Source organism: Puma concolor, chromosome A1, assembly GCF_028749965.1.
Source record: "Puma concolor isolate L17-30 chromosome A1, mPumCon1.1.hap2, whole genome shotgun sequence".
Classification (NCBI taxonomy): Eukaryota; Metazoa; Chordata; class Mammalia; order Carnivora; family Felidae; genus Puma; species Puma concolor.
In genome coordinates this window covers 150251989-150265787 of record NC_141667.1, presented here as the reverse complement: position 1 = coordinate 150265787, position 13799 = coordinate 150251989, and the positions used below count along the sequence as shown (strand labels likewise).

The following is a 13799-nucleotide window of genomic DNA, read 5'->3' as shown; positions in this document are numbered from 1 at the left end:
AAATCCTCCAGATACAGTTGGAATAAAATCCGACTCCTCATATGACCTATAAAGGTCTACACCATCCAGCCTTCCCCCACCCCCCAATCTATTTCCCTGACCTCATCTCCCCGCACTCTCCCTCTGAGCCCTCTGGTATCTTCCTCAAACCAAGCTTGGTCTCACTCAGGACTTCTGCACCTGTTTTTTTCTCCCTCAGGAATGCTCTTGCCCCAAATCTCTGCACGGCTAACTCTCTTTTGGGTCTCAGCTCATAGTTCCCCAGCAAGGCCTTCCCCTCTCACTCTAGTAGAAACCCATGTTGCTTCCTTGAATTTGTAGCATTTTGTAATTAAGTTTGTTTCTGCCTTTACTGTCTGGTCCTCTAGAACTGTGCTGTCAGACGTAGTCAGTGGCCACATGTGCTACTGAGCACTTGAAGTGTAGCCAGTGCAATCGCGATGTAAAACACAGTGGGTTTTTAAGCCTTAGTATAAAAAAGAATAATGTAAAAATCTCATTAATAAGGCTTTTAAATATTGTGTGTAAAAATCATATTTTGGATATACTGCGGACAAAAAAGTATGTTCTTAAAATTAATTTCACCTGTTTATTTTCACTTTTTTTTTTTTTTAAACGTGACTAGCAGAACAGTAAAAATTGCACATGTAGCTGACCTACCAGACAGTGCTGCTCTAACTGTCACTTATTGAGGGCAGGGACGCTTGTCGGTTTTGTACACTGCTGTTATCCCAAGCACCAAGAACAATGTTTGGCACTGATGAATGCCTGCTGAGCAAACAGCCAGCCCGAATTTCCACGCCCCCGAACGCCCCCCCTCAGGCTCACCTTTCAGCCCGTGTTTGAGGCAGTGCTCCATCACTACAAAGAATTGCTGCAAGGGGGCATGGTCCGCATCCAGGCTGCGGCCCAGGCTCAGGGCAGACTGGAGCAAGACTTTGACGCTGAGTTTCATCATGTGCATCAAGTTGGCACGCTCCTCCATCATCTGGCACTTGGAAGCTGTTGGGGCACAAACAGGGACAGCTTCGTTAGTGGGCTGAGTGTGTTCCCGGGTGAGGACTTTAGATGCAGGGCAATGGATGGAAGATCGTCCAGGCGGGGCCAGGCAATCTGTTCTGAGCACGGACGTGCGGCAGGACGGATAACTGGGTTTCGCAGTCAAACGGCCTCTGATCCCTGGAGGTCATAGATGCACCCGGGCCACCTAAGCCGCGGGTCAGTTTCCCGAGACCTTTCCCAGGCGGCTCCGCGCGTTGCTAAGGCGACCGTCCTACGAAGACTTGCCGAGATTGGCCTTTCCCACACCCAGTATTCCATTTTTGACCAATGGAAGGGGGCAAACTCCAGGAAGCCCCGACCCAAGATAGAAGGCGAGCTGGGGGAAAGCGTTCCGCCCCTGAACACTCCAATTGGACGAGCCCAGCTAGAGGCCACGCCCACGAAGCTCACGGGCGCCATTTTGCATCCTCTGCCCGAGTTCCCCTCGTCTTCAGCCTGTTCAGAAGGCCAACTGAACCGGCTCTTTTGTCCCATGGTGTCAGCCCAAGTGTCTTCGGGGAGGCCTCTGCCCCTCAGTTCCAGACTCAAATTCTCGTTGTTGCCCGTCAACTGTTGCCCACAGCTACTGGACAATTACGAGTTTTACATTTGTGGGTAAAACCGTTAGAATCAAAAGAACTGCTACGTTTCCATTTCAGCTCCATTAACGTCGCTTTGTTTTGAGAGTTAAAAAAGGTTTGTCGGCTGTATCAGATATCCATGACAAATGTTTACCAGATGTCCCCCTAATACCCAGAAACCTGTCATCCTGGAAATTAAAGATGTAGACTCCATGCTATTAACCGAGTCCTGGCAGAAAAAACAGAGCCGCGCGCGTCCCTCCTCACCCACGCCAACATTTAGTCTTAAATATTTGACAACTGGATGGGCGAGGGAGTCGTATTGTTTTAGTTTGCAGCTGTTGATTACCAATGAGGTTAAGTAGCTTTTCATGTTTATCCTCTCCTAGTATTCTGTGACTTGCCTGCTAAATCTTTTACGTTTCTCGCTGAACTGTCTTATTGATCTGTATAAATTAATAGTGATATTAATCTTTTATAGCTGTTTTATTTCACGGTCATTAATATGAACATAAAGATAGCTAAAAGAGCACATCATGTATAGCTTAAATTGAAAAGAACTACATAATGAATTATGACCGTGAATTACTTTCAGAGAATCCTATGTATTATATTTATAAATTCGAAAACTTTAATGAACTGGATGATTGGCAAAGGAAATAAAAATTGTAAAACCTCATTAAGAGGAGGGAAGAACCCTGAGTGGAGCAATAAACATAGAAGCAATTTGTAAAGATTTACTGCTGAAGAAGGTACCACACCCAGTTCTGTAAACCACACTGGTCTTCTAATCACAATACATATCCAGGATTCCTGCGCAGGGCTACGCAAGCCCAGGAGCTTGAAGGAAATCCGTTTCCAGCTCAAGTGTGACAGTTCCACAGGACAACCTGATTTGAAAGAGGGCTTCAAATACCTCCGTTCTGATCTTAGTACTTTCTAATTGAAGTTCTTTCCAGCTTATGTTACCTCTGGCAGAAGGCTGCGTTCAGAAACCACCCCCTCAGGCAATAAGGACTGCCCTGAGCCAGCAAGACCCCACGTGACTGACTCGAAGACCAGGATAGACTTGACCTTTACTGTCCACCTGTCTGTACTCACCGGCCTTTGTCCCACATTTTCCTTACACAAATCTGTATTTTCAGCACTTTGTAAATCGCTTTTGAAAGGCTAGTCCACTGTCTTCCCAGTGTTGGCATCATGGAAATAAATTCCTTTCTGCTTCACCACCCATTGTCTCTCTGCCTTTGGATTTTGTCAGTGGTGAGTGGCCGAACCTGGTGTGTTTTGAAACCCCGGAGGCCAGTGCTCTTGAACCTCTGTGCCCTGGATACAGATTCCCTCCCTATCCCACATCTTCCTTTTTATGCATTGACCTGGGGTCCACAAAGTCCCACACACCAAATGGAGGTGAAGCCTTCTTTGATAATTCATCAAATCATCCAAAACATGAAGAGCTTCCAATCTCTCATTGCTTTATTGTACTTAGTTAAGGAAACCTAGTCTTGGGGGAGAGGGAAGGTCTCTAGCTCTCTAATGGGTATCCCAAATTTAGAAAGTGATAAATTTTCCCCTACAAATACATGTAATTATTCTCATCCAGTCTCAATACTCCTCCCTAGGATATACCATTAACTTGATGGACATGTGCCATAAATTAAATAGGCCAAAACTGTAGCTCCATGTTTTCAATGAAACTGGATTTGAAGTACACATAAACTATGTCTTTTTGTCAAAAAATGTTGTATTAGCAAAGCTGTAATGAAATAAGCAACACCTAGGTGTCCCCAACTGTTTTGAGTGTTGTGGTCTAAACATGTAACTAAATGAAAGAATTACAAGTATAATTTTCACTTGATAAGTCTTAGTAAAGCCTTAAAAATGTGTTTTTATTTTTTAAAATTTATTTATTTTGAGAGAGACAGAGACTGCACAAGTGGGGGAGGGTCAGAGACAGAGGGAAGACTGAGAATCCCAAGCAGGCTCTACACTGTTGGCGCCGAGCGACTGTCAGGCTCAAACTCACTAAACCATGAGATTATGACCTGAGCCGAACACAAGAGTCAGCTGCTTAACCGACCCAGGCACCACAAGCCTTTAAAAAAAAAAAAAAAAAAAGTTTACTTATTTTTGAGAGAGAGTGAGATGGGAATGGGCAGAGAGAGAAGGAGACCGAGGTCTAGGAAGCAGGGTCTGCACTGACAGTTTGAGCCTGATGTGGGGCTCAGACTCACAAACCATGAGATCATGACCTAAGCTGAAGTGGGATGCTTAACTGACTAAGCCACTCAGGCACCCCTTGGTAAAAACTTTTTTTGGGGAACCTTTTTTTGGTAACTGATCAGTCTCCTTTATTCTATATCATCCCATTAGAGTTTTATTATTTTTACACAGGCACTGTGAAATGCTTAAGATATAGATTACTAAATAAAAAAATTAAAAAGAGATCTCAGTACAGAAAATACATTTAATAAATTAAAGTAAAAACCAAAGATCTGGGGAGATCCAAGAGAACAAAACAAGCCTTAACCAAAAACGTCTGGAAATACCCAAGGAACTAGTCTTTTGACCCATATTCTCTTGGCTTCCAGTGACCATATTTAATAATAAGCACATCAGCCAAAAAAGGGCAACAAATAGTTTAATGGTTTAAAAGATAAGCAAATGTATTTTGTACTGTACCAAGTGCTACTTTCAATAGATCCATTAAAATAAATATGTGAGAAATGTTAATAAAAGTGATGGTTGCTCAATCCAAATTAATGTTAGATATACAGTTTATAGCATTTTATTACTGCTAGTGTTTTAAATCTGTATGGACAAATTCAAGTACTTCAGTAGTTTCTTACACTTTATAGAAAACCTACCACAGTTTCAAATGCTTTTCAGCGTAAGTATCTTAAGAAATATTATAAATAATTGTTCGAATGTTAACTAGGTGCTATGGTCCTAAAACAGGCCACTTCCAAAAAGTCTAATAATTATGGATTATCATAGTAAGGAACTTTTTGAGAAACTTCTTTAATATGGCTGAGTTGCGTCCTTTGCAAGTCAGGTGATTTTCCTTTGCTTTGAACAAAAAGTAACAAAAAAATAATTTTTGACAATAGATCAGTGTGATTTGGGACACATAACTTGGAAGGAATAAAAAACTTGACAACATTACTATGACAAGATTATTCATTTCTATTTCTTTTTATATGAACCAGGCTTCTCAGGGATCACATCTATAAAAGACCAAAACACAGGAATAAAACTGATGCTGAATCCTATCATATTTTATCAGTAAATCACATATTTTCATCTACAGATACATGCTAATGCAAAAAACCAAACCAGCTCATTTAGAGAATAACAAGAAATTATATCCTTTTGTCAACTTAGCATTTCTAATTATTTTAATGGTAATTCATTCCAGAAGAAAAATATTTTATACACTTAGAGCTTTAGTCACAAGAAAAGTTTACTGAATTTTTTTTTTTTTTTTAAACGTTTATTTATTTTTGGGACAGAGAGAGACAGAGCATGAACGGGGGAGGGGCAGAGAGAGAGGGAGACACAGAATCGGAAACAGGCTCCAGGCTCTGAGCCATCAGCCCAGAGCCCGACGCGGGGCTCGAACTCACGGAGCGCGAGATCGTGACCTGGCTGAAGTCGGACGCTCAACCGACTGCGCCACCCAGGCGCCCCAAACTGAATTTTAATTAATTTACATTTGTTTCTGAAATGTATGATAGAATGAACAATAACATTTTAAAAAACATATGGAAGTGGATGGGGCACCTGGGTGGCTCAGGTGGTTTAGTGCCCAACTCTTGATTTTGGCTCATGTCATGATCTCATCTGAGATTCAGCCCCACAGATGGGGCTCTGTCAGTGCAGATTCTCTCTCTCCCTCTTTCTCTCTCTCTCTGCCCCTCCCCTGTTCACACATTCTCTCTAGATAGATAGATAAATAAATAAATAAATATTAAATAAACAAGCATTAAAATATATATATATATATTTTATATATATATTATATATATTAAATATATATTTAATTAATAATTTATATATTTTAATTTATATAATAATTTAATTTAATAATATATATTTAATTATATAATTAATTTAATTTAATATTTAATTAATAATATATAATTTATTAATTTAATATATTAATATATTATCAATTATCAAATATAATTATAATTATATTATAATATATATTATATTATATATTATACATATAATATATAATATAATATATATTATAATATATAATATAAATATATATATATTTAATTAATAATTTATTTTAATTTATATAATTTAATTTAATAATATATATTTAATTATATAATTAATTTAATATTTAATTAATAATATATAATTTAGTAATTTAATATATTAATATATTATTATTAATTATAATTATAATTATATTATAATATATATTATATTATATATATAATATATATTATATAATATATATTATAATATATATAATTAATTATAATTATAATTAATATATCAATACATTATTAACATATTAATATATTAATTTAATATTTAATTAATAATATATAATTAATAAATATATTAATAAATATATATTAAATATATATATTAAAATATATATATAGATGGGACACCTGGGTGGCTCAGTCTGTCAAGCATCTGACTTCCAGTTCAGGTCATGATGTCATGGCTTGTGGGTTTGAGCCCCATGTTGGGCTCTGTGCTGACAGCTCAGAGCCTGGATCCTGCTTCAGATTCTGTGTGTGTGTCTCTCTTTCTCTCTCTGCCCCTCCCCTGTTTGTGCTCTGTCTCTCTCTCTCTCAAAAATAAATAGACGTTAAAAAAAACAAACATGGAAGTGAAATGGAAATTCAAGTTCAAGGAATAAAGGGACAATGTACAGTTTTCAGGGGTGCCTGGCTGGCTCAGTCACTAGAGCATGCAACTCTTTTCTTTTTTTAATTAATTTTGAGAGAGACAGAATGAGAGCAGGGGAAGGGCTGAGAGAGGAGAGAGGGAGAATCCGAAGCAGGTACCAAGGCCAGTGCACAGAGTCCAATGAGGGGCTTGAACCCACAAAACCATGAGATCATTACCTGAGCCAAGATCAAGAGTCGCCGCTTAACCCACTGAGCCACCCAGGCACAAGAGCAATGCAACTCTTGATCTCAGGGTTGTGAGTTCAAGCCCCATGTTGGGTGTAGAGATTACTTAAAAATAAAAAACTTTAAAAAAATGTAAAGTTTTCAAATAACTTATTTATTTTTAAGATGGACAGTAGTGCTTATCAAATCATTTAGATATTTACATACCACTTAAAGAATGATGTAACACTTTTATTTTATTTTATTTTATTTTATTTATTTATTTTTTTTAAAAAATTTTTTTTTTTCAACGTTTATTTATTTTTGGGACAGAGAGAGACAGAGCATGAACGGGGGAGGGGCAGAGAGAGAGGGAGACACAGAATCGGAAACAGGCTCCAGGCTCTGAGCCATCAGCCCAGAGCCTGACGCGGGGCTCGAACTCACGGACCGCAAGATCGTGACCTGGCTGAAGTCGGACGCTTAACCGACTGCGCCACCCAGGCGCCCCAACACTTTTATTTTAAAAAGCCAGTACTTAACAATAAGCCAGAAAACATATTACAAACTTTAAAATTACGATGAAGAATTTTATATGTTAGCTTTAAAAGCTGAAGATTTTTGGGGGGGGCGGTCATGTGAGAAAAACATGTGAAGACTAGTGTTTTAGGTGATATGAGCTGGAACCCTGTCACGGTTCCTGGGTACATGGCTGGGTCCCATCCATTGTTCTCTTCATTATTCACCTGTTTCCATTCGTGCTCAAGTCAGAGAGCTAGGCAAAATGTGAAGTGGATCTTTTCTTCCTTTTTAAAATGTTTATTTTTTATAGAGAGCACGAATGGGGAAGGGGCTGAGAGAGAGGGGGACAGAGGATCTGAAGCAGGCACTGCGCTGACAGCAACGAGCCCAATGTGGGGCTCAAACTCGCGAACCGTGAGAACCTGAGCCACCAGGCACCCCTTTGAGCCATTCCATCTCTCAATTTTAATAGCTTTGTGACTCTAGCCAAGCTGGTCACATCTCTCTAAGCTGCATTAACAATAGTTCAGCACATCAGCACAACACATGGAACATCACAAAGTTCTACACTTCCTGAATTGCCAAATAAGTGGTGTGTTCAGGGATCCCGAGCTTGACTCCTGCACAGGGGCCAGGCCTGGAATAGAAACGAGTGCAGCTCTGGGAATATGAGCTGGAGGGAACCTGTGGCCCAACCTCCAGAGGCAGCTGGAGATGTTTGTTTTTTTTTTAATTTTTAAATTTTTAAAAATGTTTATTTATTTTTGAGAGAGACAGAATGCGAGTGGGTTAGGGGCAGAGAGAGAGGGAGACACAGAATCCGAAGCAGGCTCCAGGCTCTGAGCTGTCAGCACAGAGCCCGACACGGGGCTCAAACTCACAAGCTGTGAGATCACGACCTGAGCCGAAGTCGGAGGCTCAACTGACTGAGCCACCCAGGCACCCCTGGAGATCTGGATTTTTATGTAAAGCCTGCAAATTGACTAAAAAATCTTTTTTTTTTTTTTTCAACGTTTATTTATTTTTGGGACAGAGAGAGACAGAGCATGAACGGGGGAGGGGCAGAGAGAGAGGGAGACACAGAATCAGAAACAGGCTCCAGGCTCTGAGCCATCAGCCCAGAGCCTGACGCGAGCCTGACGCGGGACTGGAACTCACGGACCGCGAGATCGTGACCTGGCTGAAGTCGGACGCTTAACCGACTGTGCCACCCAGGCGCCCCAACTAAAAAATCTTTTTGTGTGTTTTAATACCTTTATGCTATGCGGCATGAAAAAAAAAAAGCAACTTCCAGACACAAATGGCTCAAATGGCTGGCAGCTTGTTGTAACTTTTGGTGTAGAGAGTAAGGACTCAGAACGGGGAGTGGGCTGTTTGGGGTTTTTTGTTGTTGGCCTCTAAGTTATAGAGAAGTGAGTAGATGCTTTATAAATTTGAGTTCCGGGTAGCCCTTTGGTGTCTTGAAAGATCTTATAATGCAGTGTGATGAGGAAGAAAACTTTGACACTTTCCCAACTGTCAGGAATTTTCACTCAGCATCTCAAGGGCTAACCTGAGTTCAGCAATGTGGAGTAGAAAAGTTATTGTGCTTCATTCTAGAAGGAGTGGTACCAGTTGTGGAGGGCCATTTTGACACGTGGAAAATAAAATTGCCCATGGAAGAGAACAGACAAAGGCATAATACGTACCACCTGCCCGGTGGCAAATATGTATGTAAATAATTATAAGATTTTGAAAGAGCGCCCTCTTTATTGGGTACCCACATGCAAGCCATTGTGCTGGACACGTTAACTCTTAGGAACATGCATACTTTGTCACCCGTCCATTAGGAGAAGGCATTACTCGAACAAGCAAGATGAAGAACCTGGCGTGTGTCCTATGGTTTGTGAGAAAACTGAGTGGGGTGATGAAAGCATGCGTGACCGTTCACTGAAAGATACGACAGGACTGGGGACAGTTCCTGTGCAGGAGGACATACTCTATCTACACTGAATGATCTTTTGCATGGTTTGATTTCTTTTTTATCACCTGCACTTATTACTTAAAACAACAAAGAACCGGGGGCACGTGGGTGGCTCAGTCGGTTGACCCTGACTTTGGTTCGGGTCATAATCTCACAGTTCGTGGGTTCAAGGCCTGCATCGGGCTCACTGCTGTCGGCGTGGAACCTGCTTTGGATTCTCTGTCCCACTTTCTCTCTGCCCCTCCCCGACTCACACTTTCTCAAAAATAAACATTTATTTTTTTAAATGTTATTTTATTTTTGAGAGAGAGAAAGAGTGCAAGAAGCAGGGGAGGGGCAGAGAGAGAAGGGGACAGAAGATCTAAAGCAGGCTCTGTGCTGACAGCAAAGAGCCCAACATGGGGCTCGAACTCACGGGGACAGTGAGATCATGACCTGAGCCGAAGTTGGGTGCTAAACCGACTAGGCCACAAAAATAACTGCCTCTCAAAAATAAACATTAAAAAAACAACAACAAAGAACTGAAACAAGACAACTACACGATCACTATGGCATTCTGTGCTAACAGGCCCCACATGGGATAACACTGTAAAACAAGTATTTGAAGCATTCTGCAATAATTCACATTTGCCTTTAACCTAGATCATCAAAAAAATTTTTCCCTGGCAGGAGTGCCGCTCACATTCAATTTCTGCTCCTTTGCTGTTCCTCTGAAAAAGCTCTGCCCTCACTGCTTGTGGAAACACATCAAAGAAAGAAAAAGAGATGAACGAGCTGGCCCTTGCCTGGCCCTGGCTGAAGTGGTGGCCATGGTTTTGTCCCGACCTGCTTTTCTGAAGCCTCTGCAGAGCCTGCTGCCCAGTGTCCATTTCCTTTTCCCTACCCTCACTCCTGTCCTATCTGATGGCTGCAAATTCTATTACATCCGGGACTGGCCACTCAGTTCCCCACGCTGCAGCCCTTGGTAAGCCATGTTCTCAACTGGTGCCAGAGCTAAGTGGCAGTTACTCATTTAATATTTTCTTTAAAGTGGCTATTTAAAAAAAAAAAAATCCATGTATACCATGGCATTTTGCTTATAAAGGCATTGAGGCATTTAAGTGTTGTGACTAAGAGCATGGTTCAAGACTTGGTTCAAGTCCTGGTCTGTCACTTTGAAGTTAAATAGGTCAAGTTACTTCTCTTTTATTCAGTTTCCCTCTTTATAACGGGGACAATCACATGGGGCCAGCTACACAGGTGGAAGTATGGAAGTCAATCTCCCCTTCCTGCGGTCCTAAGGGATTGCAATTTCCTGCAGAGATGAAGCCGGTATCTGGTTGGGTGGGCAAGAGGCCCCTCAGTCCTGCCCTGAGATACGGAGGGCACAACCCCAACCCTCCCTGGACCAGCAGTAGTCATGGAGTGGGGTCAGGGAGGGGTAGGAAGAAGCCCCAGGGCAGCCTGAGTGGGCTATGGTGGCTAAGAACCTGTCCCAGGGAGGCTGGGGGACCACACACGAGCCCGGCTCCAAGGCCCTTACATACTTCTTTGTTCCAACGTACTTCACTTAACAAAACACACGAAGATGGTAAGAATTTAAAGTACGGGGCACTTCTGAGTAGCTGGATGACCACAATGATCAAAGTCTGCATTAATGCACACCAGGAAGTCAGTCCTGCTATCACCTAGGGTCTTTATGCAAGTTAAATGAATGAACACAAGTACAGATCTAAGACCTGGCATCTACTAAGCACAATATAAGTGTTGGCTATTATTGATAACACTACTATGGATTGAAAACAAGTATTTTTCAAATATGCATTTGTTCAACAAGTATTTATTATTATTCTGTGCTACATGCTATTTTAGGCACTGGTGCATTTTATTTATCAGTGAACAGTAGACCTTTCATTATTTGCTTGCTATGTGATCTCAGATGCCTCCAGAACACCTCATGCCTTGACTTTAGGGACTAACTGCCAATGGCTGGGTACAATCAAACACTCACAGGTGTGGAGCGCCTGGGTGGCTTAGTCAGTTGAGCGTCGGACTTCGGCTCATGCCATGATCTCATGGTTTGTGAGTTTGAGCCCCGCATCAGGCACACTGCTGCAAACACAGAGCCCTCTTCAGATCCTCTGTCCCCCTCTCTCTCTGCCCTTGCCCTCCTCGAGTCCTGTCTCTCTCTCTCTCTCAAAAATGAACATTAAAAGAACACAAACCCAAGGTGTGTGCAAAGGTAGTGAGCTAGTGGGAACTAGATTGTTGAACAGGCTCCCTCATTACCTTCTAGTCCTACTTTCCCTTGCAAGAATCTCAAAAAAAGTCAGTTTTTAAACTTTACTCCTCAATCTTTCTTAACTAGTGAAATTCTCACAATTCACTATGTTGGTGTCAGTGATGACTTCTACAGCACATTTACCGATAGACAGGAGGGAATCAAGAAACTTCAAAGGCACATCATTAGGATTCTTAGCAGTACCGTCCTTGGTCAACTGCCCCACAGCACTTTCTATGAAGATGGAACTGAAGTTTTAATTTTAATTTAACATTTAAACATCACATGTGTGTAGTGGTTACTTCGTTGGTTAGCACAGCTCTAAATACTTGGCTTTATAGGGCTTCCCAAGTCACACCCTTAAATGATATTGATATTATGATATAATCATTTAGTATTTTCATTCATCTAACATGCTCAAACTCTACTCCAGATAATAAGGGTTGAAAAGGGCTATAACAGGTCACTGGGTGAATCAAAAATCCCTATTGCACACTCTGGGAAATGGGGTGATTTGTGTCCATCACAAAGCGAGTTGACGACTCGGCTCGAAGGGAACTATCGCCTCCTGACTTCCTCCTGGGAGCTTTGACTCCCGAGTGAGTCGGGATGCGCGGTCACACCCAGAGGCGTGAGCCGGACAGGCTTTTCGAGGTTTACAGCAGATAACAGAACTGGATTCAGTTCTCAAGTACTTTTAAAATACAGACTACCTTAAACTCATACATTTTGTTGAAGTCCACCAACGAGAGTAAGGAGGTTGTCTGGGGGAATACAATTAGAAGAGTCTCGTTAGGGGAGTAGCCCAATCTCAGACCATCCAAATCCGCGTTATCTATTTTGATTTGGCTTGCACGGTATAAAGAAAACAGACGAGCAGTTGGGCGTGCTAACAGGTTGGTTGTGAACAACTCGTCTAACAGGCTAAGTAGGTTCAACTCCCTCGCCAGCCGGGCTCCACGGCCAGCCACCTGTCCCGCGGGCGCGCGCGGGGCGCGCCCCTCCGCAGCCTACCTGCGCGCGCCGCGCCGTCCGCGCCTCCGTCCGCACCTCCCAGTCCCGCGGCCGCGCGCAGCGCGCTCCCGCAGCTTGCCGACAGGTTGCCAGTGGCCTTCCGCGCCAGGGTCAGGATGGGCGCCGACCAGCCCTCCGGCCCCACCCGCGGCTTGGCCGCGCTCCGCAGCTCGCTAGGGCTAGGCAGCTGGCTTCGGTCCACAATCTCGAACTCTTCTCCCGGCTCCGGTCCCGGCGCCTGCTCCGGTTCCCGCCCCGCCGGGCAGCCACTTTCCCCGTCGGCCATCTTAGCTGAATCACGTGGCCGCGACGGGCGGAGGACTCGGCGCGGGCGGATGCGCGGGCGGGTACTCTCCAGCCAACTCTGCCTCCTCGGTTTTGTTTTTTTTTTTTTCCGTTCGCGAAGTTCTTCTTCCTCTTCACTGCCCCCCTTTCCCTTCTTTAACCTTAAAACGGCTCAGGAGAGTACAAATCATAACATAGAAGCACCCCTATTCCCACCAGTCGGGAGGACTTGTGTCCAAAAAATTACTCTGGTGTTTTCTCCCCTAACTGGGGTGCCCCCAGCCTGGCATAGAACACAGCCCCCATGGCTTTGGGTTTCTTTGTGACACTATTTCCTCTTTTTAATTTTCATTTCATGATTTATTTTTTCTACTTCGTCACTTTTCTGCAGCACTCTTTAAAATTTTTTTTTCAACGTTTTTTTTTTATTTATTTTTGGGACAGAGAGAGACAGAGCATGAACGGGGGAGGGGCAGAGAGAGAGGGAGACACAGAATCGGAAACAGGCTCCAGGCTCGGAGCCATCAACCCAGAGCCCGACGCGGGGCTCGAACTCACGGAGCGCGAGATCGTGACCTGGCTGAAGTCGGACGCTTAACCGACTGCGCCACCCAGGCGCCCCTCTGCAGCACTCTTTAGAACAAACCCTAGGAGGACGGGTAAGGAAACGGACAGACAAGGCAGGAAATCAGGATTTTTATTTAAAGAGCCCCAAAACTATAAATGACGGGTTGGCAGGACTGGGAATCAGAAGGTCCAGATTCTATTAATTAGTTAACTGGGGGTAATAAGAGAACCTGCCTGATTGTTAAATAAGATTTTGCAGAGGGGAGCACATGGCAGACGTTATCAGTTAATGACCAGTGTTAGCCAACTGTGTGGCTTGGGCAACACATTACCCCCTCGCAGGAAATTACTCCCAGTCTGTTTCTTCACTTGGAAAAGAAGGGAATTTCACTAAATAGGAACATTTCATTAGCATTTGACACTCTTTGCAAAGTGCCACACATGGGCCTTATCAAACTAGGAGAACCCTGTGTTTGGTT

At 42.8% G+C, this 13799-nt stretch overlaps 1 protein-coding gene across 1 annotated transcript in view; it reads right to left on the bottom strand.

Moving 5' to 3' along the window:
• The window catches only part of RUFY1 (RUN and FYVE domain containing 1), a 61242-nt gene extending 48454 nt beyond the window's left edge, over nt 1–12788 (bottom strand). The window contains exons 1-2 of the mRNA XM_086706114.1: nt 12469–12788; nt 829–1002 (exon numbers count right to left, since the gene is read on the bottom strand). Of these exons, the coding sequence (XP_086562240.1) occupies nt 829–1002; nt 12469–12754 (460 nt within the window). The 5' untranslated portion in view covers nt 12755–12788. The remainder of the gene's footprint in view (nt 1–828; nt 1003–12468) is intronic.
• Between the last annotated feature and the right edge of the window lie 1011 nt (nt 12789–13799).